The sequence below is a fragment of the Lathamus discolor genome, chromosome 3, assembly GCF_037157495.1.
Source record: "Lathamus discolor isolate bLatDis1 chromosome 3, bLatDis1.hap1, whole genome shotgun sequence".
Classification (NCBI taxonomy): Eukaryota; Metazoa; Chordata; class Aves; order Psittaciformes; family Psittacidae; genus Lathamus; species Lathamus discolor.
Genome location: NC_088886.1, coordinates 23,903,685 through 23,919,714, shown reverse-complemented (window position 1 = coordinate 23,919,714; position 16,030 = coordinate 23,903,685). Strand labels below are relative to the sequence as shown.

Below are 16,030 nucleotides of genomic sequence, written 5' to 3'. Positions count from 1 at the left end.
CTACGGAGAGCAGCGCAGAAAACGCATTGCTCTTTGGCCTATCCTCCATCCATGCTCTTCTTCCGCTCTCCATCCCACCTCTCCAGTTCTGCCATCTCTCCTGGCTTCTCCATCTTTTCATCCAATGATTCTGGGGGTACCCCAGGTGCAGCACCCATTGCTCTCCCTCTGGCCACCTTCATTTACCTGTGGCAGTGGTAGCAGGAGGCTCCCTACAGCCCTGCCAAGAGCTGTCTCACTGCGAGGGACCTGGCTTACACTCTGGGGAGGAGCAGCGATGCTCTCCAGTGCTCACCAGCTCTCCTCTCTCTTCATCCCCATCCCTGTCCCCACTTCAGGTGTCTTCGACAACTGCTCACATACGGCCAGCGATAAGGGCTGGGCGCTGGGCATCCGTGCCCTCCAGCTCAGCGGCAAGAAGGACGCCCGCTTCTTCTTCTCCCTCCGCACAGACCGGGCAGCCGCTGCCACCGAGGTGACTGCATACCACCGATACCGCCCCGAGGCATGGACCCACCTGGCTGCCAGCTACGACGGGCGGTGGATGACTCTATATGTGGACGGGGCACGCGTGGGCCGTGCTGGCGGGCAGGGGGGACCACTGCACAGCGCGTTCATGGCCTCCTGCCGCACACTGCTGCTGGGGGGGGACGCCTGGGGGACTGCACACGCTTTCCGGGGACACCTGGCTGGGCTAGCCTTGTGGCAGGGTGCCCTGTCCCAGCCCCATCTCCAGCGTCCCTTCCTAGAAGGGGCAGCCAGGGGCGCTGCAGGCCTGGTTCTGGCTGCTGGCTTTGCCACCCCGGAGGAGCGCTGGGCACCTTTTCGGGAGGGTGCCTTCCCCCAGCAATGGGTGCTGCCATCCCCGCCATCGCCTGTCCTGCAGCCGCTTGGCCCCCCTGCCTGCGGGCAGACAGCCTGCGACAACGTGGAGCTGGTCTCCCACTACAACCGGCACTGGCCGCTGCGCAGCGGGAAGGTGGTGCGGTACCGGGTGGTGAACCTGGCAGAGGATGACGGTGGGCGGCCAACAGTCACCCAGGAGCAGGTTTGGAGGCAACACCGGGCACTGAGTGAAGCTTTCAGGCCCTACAACATCTCCTGGCAGCTGAGCTTGATGGAGGTACGCAACTCCTCCCTGCGCCGCCGCACCGTCCTCCTGGGCTGTGAGCCCAGCAAGGTGGGCAACGAGCGCTGTGACCCTGAGTGCGAGCACCCCCTGACTGGCTATGATGGCGGGGACTGCCGCCGGCCCGGCCGCTGCTTCTCCTGGAAGCGCCGCGATGGCATCTGCCACATGGAGTGCAACAACATGTTGGATGACTTCGATGATGGCGACTGCTGTGACCCACAGGCCACCGATGTATCCAGGACATGCTTCGACCCCGATTCACCCCAGCGGTAGGTGTGGGGTTTACAGGGAGGTGGCACATCAAGGGATGGGGTGCACCTTTTCCCTGACAACCACTCTGCACCTGGGTGTTGCTTCCGACTGGTGATTTTCCAGTGTGGGAAGGCAGAAGGGTGTTTTCCCATGGGACAGGTATGCTTGCCATTGGGGACCAGTAGATCCCACAACTTGGCATGGCACCCCTCTGTGATGCCCTGCCATTAAGTGTTTTTCCCCCCTCAAATGAGTGGCTGTGATGGGAAGCCCCCCTCCCCAGTGGTATTCCCAGTGCAGAGCTGCCAGTCTCTGGGGACGCAGCAGCAGGACTGAGAGTGGGCAGAACAGGTCTGTGCAGAGTGCTGCTTTTCCTGACCTGCCGGCATGGGATGCAGCAGGGAGGGGCACCAAGGCCCCTTCCCTTCCTTCCCTGGATGTGTCCAACAGTCTGATTTCTTAACCTGTATCCCAAATGCCTTTGCAAGAGTGCTGGGGTGGGGAGAAAGAGGCGACGCTGCGAGGTGTGAGTGGGAGGTTTTGGTAAGGTAGTGGGATGCTGTGAATGAGCCTCCCTGAATCTCGCTGTGGGAAATGATGCCTGTGGGTATAAGGTCTTGGCTGGGCACTGGCAGGGGCTGATCAAACCCTGCATCTCAAAACCAAATGTGGTTGGGGATCAAATCCCTTTCTTCAGGCAAAGACAGAAGGTGGCCGCTTGGTGCCAGAGGAGGATATATGTCTTTACTGCATGTCGCAGGTGCAAAATCCACATTGCTTCTTGGAACATCAACGCACAGCATTAGGGGACCCTTGTTCCCTTGGTGCACCCTTGGTGGAAGCAGCAGCTGGGGCAGGATGGAGAGGGGGGAACCGCCTGTGTGATGGGAGACCCTGGGGTGGTGGGGACAGTGTCCTTAGCACAGTTGGTGGCTTGCACACACCTGCCCTCCTCCCTGGAGCCTCTGAGGTGCCGGCAGCCCTGCTGATGGCTTCCAGCGCTCTGGGCTCTGCCAAATGTGCTTTCTGGCTGGAGACAGGGGAAAAAGGCATGGCTTTTGCTATTTTTTTTTTTTTTTAAGCTGTTTCTGTCTCGGTGTCAGGGAAAGTTGTTGATTCCCTGCTGCTGGCCCCTGGCGACAGGCAGAGGTGCCCACCGGAGCAGGAGTGGTGCAGTGGAGATGGCAGCATCTGGGGAGAAAAGCTGCAGGGGGGGGGGGGGGGGGTGGTTAGAGGCGCGTTGCTTCTCTGATCTCCTTCTTTCCCCTCCATTGTTTTTTCCCTGGTCTGCATGAGCAGGTAGGCTGTAGCCATCAATACTTTTTCCCAAGCCTGTTGCTTCTCTCTGCAGCTTCCCAGGTGAGACACAGAGGGAGGAGAGAAACAGATGTCCCTGATTAGGCAGAGGTGATGAGAGAAGAGCAGTAATTCCCTTCCTCCCTTCCTGAGCCTTTCTCACACATCCTTCAGTCATCTGAGAAAACATGGGAGGAAAATGGGGAGCCTTTCTTCCAATGCATCACTATAGCCATGGAGCCTCAAACCATGCCCCTGCCCAGGCACCCCCCAAGAAGATGCTCTTCCACCTCTGGAAGTCTCACCATTGCTACCCTGTGCCTGCTTGTACCCTTGTTTCCCATCCCTGCGAGTGGGTACCAGTGCTTTCCTGAGCAGAGGCGAGATGAGCAGCACTCCTGCCTGCACAACAGCTCTCCGCTCATCATGGCCATGAACACCCAATGCCACTCGACTTTTGTTTCAGCAGGGCAAAGGCTCAGTCCTTGCCCTCTGTGTGCAGTTAGAGAAATGTTTTCATCCTCAGACAAGAAAGGCTCCACCTTAAATTAAAAAAGGCCAAATTTTTGCTGGTATGAATCAGGGCTTCCATTTGTCAGGATTTTCCCCTGAAAGTTGGGAAAGAAAACAAAAGAAAAGAAAACAAAAACCTTGCTTCTGTGGGAAAGGAATGGGAAAATGGGAGCACTAGGGAAATAACAACTCTTTTGCAATTTTCTTTCCGCAGACCTCATTGGCCTGCACAGAAGACAAAACTGATTGTAGGCTAAGCTCTGAAAAGCAAATCTGGTGCACCCAGCATTTGGGAAATATGGGGACATGAGCTGAACACTTCTGCTGCTGAGCTCTTCTGAGCTGTCTTTGGCTGGCTTCTTCAGAGATACTGGTAGACACCCACCCTTCCTGGGCTCATCCCTGCTGAGGGTACCCTGGCTCCTTGGGAAGAATATATCTGTCTGTGGGAAAATCACTAGAAATTGGTATGTGGGTCTGGGAAAAAAGAAGGTGAGCTTGATCTCGCACAACGGCATGGCCAGGTCAGTGTTATTCCCCCAGGGCTGGTGGATGAATCTCAGGATAGACAAGAAGGTGACTTTAGCCCAAGGGGTTTTGTTTGGACAGAGCTCCAGCTGAGTGAGTTCCTCTGGATTTGCTCAGAAGGTACTATACTTGAATGATCATTTATGAGGAGTGGGGTGGCTGGGGAACTTACAGGAGGATTTTTAGGGTGGAAGCCAAAATGGGAGAAATAATGTGAAATAAAATTTAACAAACTGTGGAAAGGCAGCACGATAGGAGCCAGCTTCGATGAGAACAGCAGCAGTTGGTCTGTAACTGTAGGAGAGCAAGCGAGCAAGCTGGATGCTGCTCCACTGAGATGCCCAGGCTTTTTCATATCTGCTGGAGAACCATGTGTCAGAGCGCAGGAGGGAGCTGTGGCTGCGGGAGAGAGGGAAACCCTGCTCTCTAAATCTCCTTCCAGATCAAGGTGGCAAGACAAAAAAAATCTTGGGATCTTTTTTTATGGAGTGAGTAAGTTCTGCTGTATTTCATTTCAGGGCTCTCACAAAAAGGGGCCTGGATGTGAACGTTTCTTAGTTAGCTAAAAATAATCCAAATGAGACAGAGAGAGACACTGGACAATTTTTTACTAGCATTGTAGACAGATTTAGTCTATTTTGTTGAACGGTCTCAATACCTTGTCTTGACTCGCATGACCTTAAGCGCTCATGAAAAGGTTTTACGATCTTAGCACATCCCTCATTTAAAATCTCCTTTCCTTGGACTGCAGCTTTGAGACAGAAAAATCAGAAGGAGAAGCCTTAGGAACAGCGGTGGCTCTAGTACTTCTTAGCAGGTGCATATCTCAGTATACTTCCAGGGCCACACTTCATGCTAGCATATACCCTCACCAAAGCTTAACAGGGGAGGAAAATGGGGTTTGGAAAGAAGGATTATAAAGCTCTGATGGGGTGGACCCTGCTGTAGCTGAGGTAGGAGCTGCCCCCAGCTCTAGGGTGGAGGTTGGTGCTGAAACGATGGCAGTGTTACTGTGCACACCACCAGATCAGCGAGCCATCTTGCCAAGTCCTTCCTGCACCTTGTCTAGTAGCTCATGGGACAGGATAAGTCCCACTAAGCTCTGAGCCAGCCTCTCTGTAAAAACCATCAGTTGGAAGTATGTGCTTGTGGCTGGAGGAAGACTAGAGCTCAGGTGAAGAGCTGAGTGTAGACACCCTTGCAGAGCACCACAACAGGAATTACAGGAAGAAAGTCAGAGACTTCTTGTACGCCCTGACCCACCATATGAACAACAAGGAGACAGGCAATGGCAGGAGAGCTGCCTGCTGCCATCCCTCACCCTAATTTAAAGCATTTTCCAGGAGTTGCTGGCAGTGCAATGCTAGGGTCTGGAGTAAAATTTGCCTTGATTTGCTGCAGACATGCATCTTCTTGCAGTGCCTTGAATGCTGTTGTTAATTGGTGCTCTTAGAAAGAAAGCAACAACAGCTCATTAACAGCAATTAACACTCAGTGAGGGTTCCCCTCTGGCAGTTAGTCAATGAGAGTCTGGTGTGTGACACAGTTAATGTGAAAAGAAAGACTGGAGGGGAGTCTGGAGAGCAAAGTGGTTAAGGGCAGAGCTGCCGGGCCTTTCGTCTGACTACCCAAAGTAACGGCAGAAATAACCAAAGTGACAAAAGGAGGTGAAAACTGATGAGGCATCTCCAGTCTCGTGGTGGCCTCCACTGGGATGACCACAGCTGTGATGTTAAAGTGTACCTGATTAACAGGACACTTGATGGGCTTTAATGCAAGCTTAGCTGGCCTCCCTAAGGGAAGGGTGCTTAATTGGGTTAAGGATGCTTGGAAGCCTCCTGCTGTTTAAGTGCTGTCTTCAAAAGCTGATCCAGATTAACCCGAACTGCGTGTCTGTGGTGGACATCCTTTTTTCCCAAGGGGATGAACTAATTACTCTGAATGAATTACTCTGGCACTTAAGCAGCCCACTGTCAGGAGATGCTGAGCTGGATGTGGTTGGACAGGTAGCATAAAAGATGTCAAATTGAAAGCAGGTAAGGCATGGATGGCATTTGGGGCAACAGATGACAGGACCAGACCTTAATCCCAATGAGGAGGTAAAACAACATTTGAATCAGCTGCTCAATTTCCCTCTACCTTTTCTTGCTAAAGGAGACCTTAGCAGATCTTCCTCATGGTGAGAGGGGGCAGGTATGTGCAATGTTATTTCAAAATTAGAAGCCTCTATTGAGTTTCAGAAGGTTCCTCTCTGCCCATCTCTCCAACCTGTCTAGATTTTTCTGAAAGACACAGCACAGCACTCAGGGCATCAGCCACTTCTCTCAGTTCTGTATTATCAGCAAACTTGCTGAGGAAACACTCCATCCCTTCATCAAAGTCGTTGATGGATAAGTTAAATTATACTGGACCCTTGGGGTACACCACTAGTTACAGGTCTCCAACTACACTCTGTACCACTGACCACAACCCCCTGAGACGTGCTATTCAGCCAGTTCTTAATCCTCCTCACTGTCCACTTGTTCAGCCCATGCTTTCCGAGCTTGCCTATGAGGAAGACATGGGAGACAGTGTTGAAAGTCTTGCTGAAGTCCAGGTGGACAGCATCCACTGCTCTTCCCTTATTTATCCAGCTAGTTGTCTCATTGTAGAAGGTAATCGGGTAAGTTCAGCATGACTTCCCTCGGATGAATCCATGCTGACAACTCCTGATCACCTTCTCGACTTCCACATGCTTAGAGATGGCTTCCAGGATGAGCTATTCCATCACCTTTCCAGGGACTGAGGTGAGGCTGACCAGCCTATAGTTCCCAGAGTCCTTCTTGCCCTTTTTGAAGACTGGGTTAACATTTGCTGTTTTCCAGTCCTCAGGCACCTCTCCTGATTGCTATGACCTTCCAACAACATTCCAGTCATGCGAGTTGTACCACCATGTCTCTGTAGCTGCAATGAGATCAAAGCCCTGTGACTGCACATAGGCCTGGTGTTTGCAAAGGACAGTGCCTCAAAGTGCTGGGCTCAGGTCTTGGGGATTTGAAGTGTGATGGTGAGGAGATGGATGCTTTCGAGACATTGAAGGTGGCAGTGATGGATTCACTGGTTTCTGAGCTTGTTGCTTCTCCTTTCTAGTAGACCTGCTGTGACTGGGTAGGTACAGTAATAAAGAGGGCTTTTTGCTGGAGCTTGATGGTTTCTTGGTAGGTGCTTTAAAGTTTCATGAGTGTGGTTGGACTTGAGATCATTAAAAATGTATTCTTTCCTTGTAGGAAAACCCACTCCCTCTGAGCTTTCCCATTGATTACTGATTTCAGAACTTGGCAACGACACAAGGAATTGTCCTTGGTAGAGCCCGTTATATCAGGTGGGCAGGTTGCCTATCAGGCTGCTTGCTCGTGATGGGACTTGGTCGCTATATCCATATGAATGTGCTTCTGGGTGACTCAGCTTGTAGGTGAAGATCCCAGATTTGCTTTTGACCTTCTCAAAGTACATTGGAGAGTATTTGGCATGTAAGTACCCCTTACGAAGTATCTGGTGCATTGTGCCAAAGGTGAGCCCAACACTGGGATTTTTCTCCCAAGAAGGGGGACTCAGGGTGGTGAGATAATGCATTCAGTGTGGGATTGGTTGGTGTGACTTAGTGGGCTCTGCAGTGTGTTTACATTTGTGCTGCTGGGGAACTCAGTAGTCAGTCTCTGGTTGCTGCCTCTGCTGTCCTGGCAAGAGGTCTTTTGTTTGCTTAGTCTTCCTATTTTTAATTTCTTGTTCCTTGTTTGCTGTGAAGGCTGCTCCTTTCCTTCCATGTGAAGCAGTTGTCTGCCCTTGTGTCTTTCGTATCTTCTGAACTTTATTACAAATGAGTCTATGAGTTGAGCACGCCAAAGACTTCTTTGGAGCTTTTGGTCTCACAAAGATGTGTGAAAGGGAGGTTATAACTTCAGCGGCATGAGCTGGTAGATAAAAGGAAATAGTCATATCACAGTGGATCCTGGTGGGATCAGACCTCTGTTGTGTTATCCCAGGAAGCAGAGGAGCAGGGCTGGAAGAAGAACATGAAAGTGTAGAGGTGTCCAGGTCCAAGGGCTGATTCCCAGCCCCTGACTTTGGTGCTAGACAAAGCAGCTTGCTCTGTATAGCAAGCTACAGCATACAGCTGATGTGCTTTAATCTTCTGTATGTTTAGGGGTGCAGAGTGCACTCCGTTGCTGCCCTAGGTAGAAGGTTTGAGGGCTAATTTCCAATAAGCCTCTGCTGGAGGATAAGTCTCGGTCACTCCTGCAAGCCTTCCTGAGCTGGGAGCTGCCAGGCAGCATGTGCCTCGAGGAAGCTGTCAGGTCTCCCCAGGGATGACTGCGGGAGAGGGGGAACATGATCCTTATGTGAACGAGAGGAGAGCACTCCTGCCCAGCGGCTGTAGGCAGCCTGGGTGCTTTCGGGGAAAACAGCTGTCCCAGATGTGAGCTATTGTTCTAGCAAACACCACTGTCTCAGGGGCTCACTTGAAGGGGGCTGATTGTATCGGGATAGCAATTGTGAGGGAACAGCGTGTGTCCAATGGCTGGTGGGGTGGGGGGTGTCACTCTTTGTCCTGGTGTTCAGCTCTCCCCAGGGTTCCTCCTCATCTGACTGTACCCTTGCCCACAAGTGGAGGACACCAGCTGAGACCCTGGCCATGCTAGAGAGACCTCAGGAACTGAAATGGCAGAGTGGCAGGGAGCTCAGCAGCCATCCTGTGGGACCTCATCAGCTTGGCATTGACAGGGTCTCTGGGTTGAATTAATCCGCATTTGGGTTGGCAGGCTGAGCCATGGCCACTGGAGTCGTTAAGTGAACACACTGCTTTTAGTTTTCCTTGGCCCAGCTGCCCCTGTTATTTCGGAAATCAAATTGCCCCTTTGCAGAGGGGCAAGAAGGAACTGCTCCGGCAGAGCCCAAACCCACCAAAATGGCATGGGGCAGAAGACTTTGCTGGGAGGCTTTGAGGAGGGTGAGGATGCTGAGCCTTTGTGACTGCAGCCTGCCAAGGGCTGTGCTGGGGACCAGAGGCAGCCTCTGATATTTTTTGTTGTTTGTGGTTAACGTATGATTGTTACATTACAAAACTTCCCCAATAAATTATCTTGCGTCCTTTTTATATCCACAAGGAAGGCATTTTTAGAATGCTGGCTTGTGCGCGCCGCGCTCCGGCTGGGACACACGATCGCCTGGACCTAAAAATAAGTTGGAGGCTTGGGACTTGGTTTTTTGGGCTTTTTTAACTAAAATAATAATAATAATAATAAAAAAATGACAGGGGTAGATGTTTAGCTTGAAAGGATTTTGTTTCCTCTTTTTCTCTGTCTTAATCCCTCTCTTGATCTGTATTGAGGCTAGTAGTTTTTGCTCTTTAGTGAGAAGTTTAGGGTGAATGTAGCAAAGCTTTGGATCTTTTAGCAAGATGACATTAGCATGATGGTAAAGAGTGTCTGAGAGGGATTTATTGACCACAGGGCTGTGTGGTTCCCCTTGCAGAGGAACTGGGAGCTGTTAGCTTAATGCCTCTGGGAGTGTCCTCCCTGCTCAGCAAATTCATCCACTGTTGTCAGTCCTGTCAAAGGGTTGTCCTTCTGCCAGTGCCCAGGCGCTTTCAGTCTGACCAGATGAGACCAGCCAGAGACTGGAAGGGTGGCACCCTCATCTTCTGCCACCCTTTCACTGACTTCTGCTGCAAGGCAATTGCCTCTCTAAAGGATGGCCGTGCACATTGCAGCCTGCTGTAGGCTCATCTGGGCATCATCAAAAACCTTTCCCCAGCCTTACAGTGTCTGTTTCCTTTTCTGCTGCCCTACCAGCCAGGGAGGCTGGGTGAGGAAAGACTGACTTTTGCTTGTCACCTAATGGTCACCAGAACAGTTTTTGGAGATGATCTCAAGCTAGGGGCTCTGCCTTCACCATCCATGCAGAAGATAGCTTATGGCCTCCCCCTCTGCACTATCCGTGCCTTCATTCAGGAGGGACTGAGCTGTTTCTTGATACATTTTATTCCATGCTTCTTTCCAGCCTCAACTAATCCTAGCACAGAGCTCCACATGTACTCTGTCTCCTGAGACCAGGCACAAGATGGTGTCGAGTCTGATGTGCATCAGACTCAACATTTTGGCTGAGACAGGCTTTAGGCACATCCTTGCTGGCACTGTAGGGTCATCTTCACCATGATCATCCAGTTCACAGCTCTCCCTCTTTCCCACCTCAGATCTCTCCTGTAGAGGAGGATACTGTGGATGATGGAAAGGAGGACGAACCTGGTGAAAAGCCGGACGCTTGCTTTCCATTCAACAGCAATGGGATGTGGGTTTGCAAACACCTGCCTGTGCTGCAGACAAGGGTAATCGTCTGCCAGGGAAGCTGAGGCACGGAAGTCTCATACAACTTGCCAACCTTGAGGCATGCAGCAGTGAGGTACTGCCGCTGATGCTGGGGCTCTGGCATCCTGCTTCCTAGCCCCTGGATGGGAAAGAGGTATTTAATGAAAAGAGGTGAAGCGGCTTGGTCCTGCCTAAACGCAAGGCATTAATCTATGCTCTTATTTAAGCAGTTCCCCTTTGACTGGCTTGCTTTACTGAGCCTCCTGGTGCTGAGGCTCTGCTCAGCCACGTGAAGCCCATACAATGCTGCGGGAGAACAGGAGTGTTGTACCTACCTGTGTTTTACCCCTTCTGCCTTCCTCCAGCAGACTGTGAACTGTGGTATAAAAATTAACAGTGGAATTCAGCACACAGACTTGGTTGCGGAGACCTTAAGACCTTCTTGAACCTGGAATGTTGCTTTGTATTTTTGATGCAGGCAAAATGTAAGAGGAAGCTGATTTACAGGTCTGGTCTTGTGGATTAGGTGGGATACGGCTTATCTGTGCAACCTTAGATAGGCAAAATGTGCTGTAAACCTTGGTCCTGGCCAGGAATGTTTTTTATTTTCCATTGAAGCAAACAAACCAGGCAGAAAGTAAACCATACCTGGCTTTGTTTAGCTTGGAGACTGCTCTAGAATGACTTGCCACCGTTGAGTTCTGCCTCACAAAACCACAAGGGGCTGCAAACATTTGCCCCGACGCTTCTCACTCAGCCTCTCTCACATATGTTCTGTGTAACACCAGTGTCTCACCAGCCAGCATCAACATTGTCAAAGGAAGACAAGCACTTACCCTGCATGGTGGATAGCCAGTCTCTCCAAAGTGTGTTGGTGTGCACTGGAGCCAGGATGCTGCCTGCACTGGGCTTTGGAGCCTGGCCACCCAGAGTGATGCTGGGCTCCCCTCCTTCCCCAAGCTGCTGCTTCACTGCCTTTCTCCCTGGCAGGGCTCCTTTCCTTCCCCTAAATGGTTCAAAACTGGATCTTTAGCTCTGTTTCTTCTGATGAACTCACCCAGGCACTACTGTTTCCCTGTTTTCAGGGATGATGTCTCATGATGAAAGCTCCCATGCCCTCCTTACAGCCCCCATAGATGTGCAGTAGCTTCCTGACTTGCCAGGTACACTGATAGCTCTCGCAGATGGCCAGGCACGTGCTCTAGGGGAATGATGATGTGTTTTCAGAGACCACTGTGATGGTCTGAACATCCTTCATGCCTGCCATGAGTCAGGGGATCAGTGCTGGGAGCACATGGAAAGCCAAAGCCAGCAGGGTCCTATCACCCACGCATGCACAAGCCGTGGGATTTGGACCCAGAGTCTGCACTTAGCCAGCAGCGTTGCTCCTTCCTTGCATGCTCTTGGGTTTCAGAGGGTGGAGGTGAGTGTTACTGCAAGCAGGTGGGATACTGTGTAATGGATGTACTTAGGATGGCAGTAGGAGACACCTTACTGGGATGGAAGCAGGCAGTGACCTGCAATATTTGTCTCCTTTGCTTATTCCACTGATGAGAAGCAATGGGTCATGGCTCTGAACTCTCCAATTTCTTCTTTGTGCAGCTTTTGAAAGGGAAGGTAGAAGGGAGCAGAAGGACAGATGTCCCTCTGAAATCTGGGAGGTTTCAGGTCCTTGTTTTTCTCTCTGTCTTATTCTATGGGGGTGATGTATACCCAGTCTAGCTGTCTTGCACATGCATGGCTGGGATCTCCTCTTTGCAATGGCTGAACCCACAGGCTGGTTTCAAACAGATTAAAATCTTGGGCAACCGTGTTCCTGCAGGCTCATGAAAAAGGCAGCCAGGAGAGGAGAGCTGCCCCCATGATGGGCAAAGATGGGGAATAATTGCAGCCTGTGCTGAGCCTTTTTAGGCCTTGGAGGGCTGCTGGGGTTGCTAAGCCTAAATATGTGCCTTGGTTGGCTGCGTGTGTGAGTCAGTGCTTGCAGGCACCATGAAATAAATATCAGGGTTTACTCTGTTGTTTCCAGAATGACATTCATTTGTATTTGTACTCAACTTCCTGTTGAAGTTCTTGGCATGTGTTAACCCCACATAAACCAAGGTTTCTGCCTCAGAATTTCACTCTATGATTGTTAGCTGGGAGCCTGTAAGTTCAGTTTAAACCCAGGATACTGAGGCACATGTGGCTCTTCAGCTCCCTAGGAGCATTCCCTGGGAGCACTGGGGCTGCATCACCCACAGAGGATGAGAGATGGTCCATGTGTCCTCTGCTCCTGGGGGCATTCTGAAAGCTGGACTCTGCACTGCCACCTAGGCTAATGAAAGACATCCCTGTACCTTGATGGGGTCTCAGATGGGTCGCGTGTTTTAAGATGATCTCACCCGTGAGGAAATGGGAAGCCTCTCTGAGGAAGAGATGGCCATGATTCACTCTGATAGAAATAAAAAGGACAAACAAGCAAATGGAAACTCCCTATTGACCAGGTCCCTGCAATTTAAAAGGGTTTTTACTACCTATTCCAGTATGCATTTGAAAATCATAAGCATTTACTCTTACATACTACAATCAGACGGTTTTTAAGCCATTAAGGCCATTGGGTCAATAACCAACATTTTCAAAGATCTATTAAATACCCATTTCCTTGGAAATAGAGCTTTTACAATTGATCATGGCTACCAACTCCCATTAAAATAACCCCCAAATGCTATCAACTCCCCCAAGATGTAGAGCACTAAAAAGCAGATAGCCAGGACAAATTTATCCCAGGGGAAAGTTGATGGCCCATTATGCTTAAGCAACACAAGAATTGTCACATAAGCCAGGAAGTTTATGGGACTTACATGGATTTGTCCTCCCTGAGGGCATAAAAAGAAAGGTTCATGGGGTGAATCAGTAGTGCTAGCACAAGCTCAAAGCTGGCTTCCTGTGGGAAGCATTTGGTGTATTTTGTATTAACTTTCAAGCATGTGCAGGCTTTGGCAGAACCAAGATGCTTTAGGGCTGAAGTGCTGGAAGAAATGCTGAATTTGTGAGCCTGTTTTTGGTGGCACAAGATTTTCCATGTTAAATTATACAGGTGTGTTACACCTCTAAGGTTGTATGGGGAAAGGTGCTGGGGAGATTAAGAGGTCCTTGTTTCTCCACCCTGGGAAGGAAGCCCTTTTGGGCAGCTGGTGTTGTGTTGGACCCTAAAGCAGTGTGTGGAGTTGTGAATGTGGTGGGACTGTAGGTGATCTCTGCAGGTATCCTCTGGGTGAGAAGCAGCTCAAGAGATGGAACTCATAGGACTGTTGTCCTCTTTGGCATCTCGATACCCAGCTGCTCATGCAGATTTTATACTGTCTCTTGAGTGGTGCTGCCAGTGATGGCTGCTTCCCGGGCAATTCTTCTATTCACACTACCAGTGCCTCAGGGGTGGGTTTTTCCAGGCATATCCAAGAGATGTGTGATGCCTTCATCACTTGTGTACCCAGATTCCCTTTGGCTGGAACCCAGCACACAATGAAGCTGGTGAGAGACTCTTGAGGACTACAGAGGGTATTATTCCAGCAGTGTTGTGCCTTCTGTGATCCCAGGGGAATGTCTGGCTGCTCCTCAGCTTTCCCTTCACCTCTTGCCTGTGTTTTGTATCTGGCTGTGTTACCAGCACCTGTCCAGATGAGAGTCATTTGGATGTTGCTGCCTTGTCAAGTTGTCATGATGCTGGCAATGATGTTTGGTGCATACCAGTGTAATGCTGTACTGGAGTCGGAGCTCCTAGACCGTGGACATGGGGATGCAAGTAGTCTTAACAAGTACAGAAAGACTTTAGCTTTTGTCTAAAATAACGTCACCCCCCAACTGCATTAACACCAGAAATTTCAGGGAAGGTGAGAGTTCACAAATTCTAGCAAGGAAGATTCATGTATGCAAGCAGAAAGCCTGAGCCTGGAGGATTACCCCTTTAGACACACCCCCTCTACAGAGTCACTGTGGAGAGGAGTCCTTTGTTATGGTGAACTGGAAGATGTCCACTTCGACTTACTGTCTGGAGAAGCATCTCTTCACTGATGATGCAGAGAGTCTGGAGAGTTTGCTCTCCAAAAAATATCCATGCCCCTTGGTTGAGCATCTGTCTTCATGGAGTAAGTTGTGGCTCTCGGGCTTGTGTCTGCTGCCTCAGAAGCAAGGTTTCTGCATGTTGTGTTAACCCTTTGCAGCCTTGGCTGAATGCGCTGTCTACACACCAAAAATGTTATTGGCAGGCTGGTGGTCGTTCCTGGGAAGTCTTAGGGATTCCTTGTTTGTCAAGAAGAGGTTTGGGTAAAAGGGGAGCCTCCCTGCATGGGGGGAGTAGAAAGAGGAATTGTGGTGGTTAAAGGACATGAAAGCAGAACCAGGAATCCCTTGTGACTTCATTAGACTGTATGGTTAGCTGGAGCTGGCTTGGTCTCAAGTATTTTCCAGCTGTCCATGGAGGGCACTTGGACAGCTTCCACCTAACCCCACTCCCACTTCCCCTCTGAAATGTCTACAGGGAAAAGACTCCTATTTTTGAATTGCAATGGAATTCCTGTGGCATTACACACTGCATCCTTTGCAGTACCCAGAGAATTAATTTTGATTTATGGTACTGCATGGGGTACATGGTGGCCTTGCTTTTCATTTGCAAGTGCCATCATTTGCATTTCAGTAGTAATGGCCACTTTCATGGCCCCAGGATGAATATGGCTGTCACTAAAATGTGCCACTCTTGCTCCTCTTCTCCCACCTTAAACCACATCAGGCTTGTGTTACAGCTTGATTGTCCATTCTGCTGCCCCGTAGATTAGCAGATCCTCTCCCCTCTCCCACCTGTCCACCAGCAGTAGTCCTGTTGCTGAGGCAGAAATTGGTGCCTGGAAAAGCAGCAACAGTTCTGTCTCTCCAGAGCAAGTCAAGTCTCCCCCTTCGGCCAAGGTAGCCCGGAGCCTGACCTGCAATCATGGGTAGAAAGATGCTCTCTCCCCAATCAAGACAAAATTGCAGAGGGAAAAGCATGAGAAAGGGTTGTAAGGGTTCTCCAGGGAGGCCTGGGATCATGGATGTAGCATGATTTTTCAGCTGCTTGAAAAGGAGCTTTGGTTTTTTAGACCTTAGTGTGGTAATGTCTACTGCAGTAATAGTTTTTCCATGCAAAGCTTACAGTCATTTGGTGATTTTCCCCTTTGATTTGATGGGGTGACAGAGAGAAGATGGAGCAGGACTCCAAGATGGCAGAGGACAGGAAGCAATAGTCACAATTTGGAACGTGAGAAATTTGGTTTAGATGTTAGGAATTTTCTATTTTTGACCGTGAGTGTGGTTAAATACTAGAATAGGTTGCTAAGAGAGGCTGGAAAACCTCTGTCCTTGTAGCTGTTCATGCTGGATGTTGCCTCGAGCAATGTTACTTAGACCTATTTTGAACAAGGGGTCAGAGTAGATGACTTGTGGAGATCCTCCTTATCCGCAGATATGAGTCTCTGATTCCACTGTTCTATGGTGACAGTCACTGAAGCTGCTGAACTTCATCTTCCTTTCCTTTTTTCTACAGCATGAAATGCCACACAGTGACAGCACATCATTTTGTCCCACACAGCCATGTGCTCCTGACCTAGCATGAGAACCACACAAGCATCAGTGTGGCTCCACTGTGCTGCTTCTTCCACCTTGCCTTCTGCCAGCCACGAGTCTCACACGTAAAACAATACGCAGTGTTGTGCCTAATTCTGCTTCAGTCAGATTGTCAGCTAGTGTCATTCAGGAGAAGTTTAAGTCAGCAGCATCCTGGGTGAGCACCTGTCACGAGGGAGGCCATCATATCTGATCTCATTCCCTCAAATACCATCATTTCACACGGTGTACATGCCCATGCTCATTTCTAATAATGGCAGTCCATAGCCCCCCTGTCCCTAATCTCTCTCTACTGTTGAATATGCTCTTCTTGAAAGCTCCACTCTCC

At 50.1% G+C, this 16,030-nt stretch overlaps 1 protein-coding gene across 1 annotated transcript in view; it reads left to right on the top strand.

The window, feature by feature from the left end:
* PAPPA2 (pappalysin 2) overlaps positions 1–16,030 on the top strand; it is an 88,093-nt gene that overhangs the window by 5,366 nt on the left and 66,697 nt on the right. Inside the window, exon 2 of the mRNA XM_065674115.1 lies at positions 339–1,401. Coding sequence (XP_065530187.1) covers positions 339–1,401 — 1,063 coding nt within the window. The remainder of the gene's footprint in view (positions 1–338; positions 1,402–16,030) is intronic.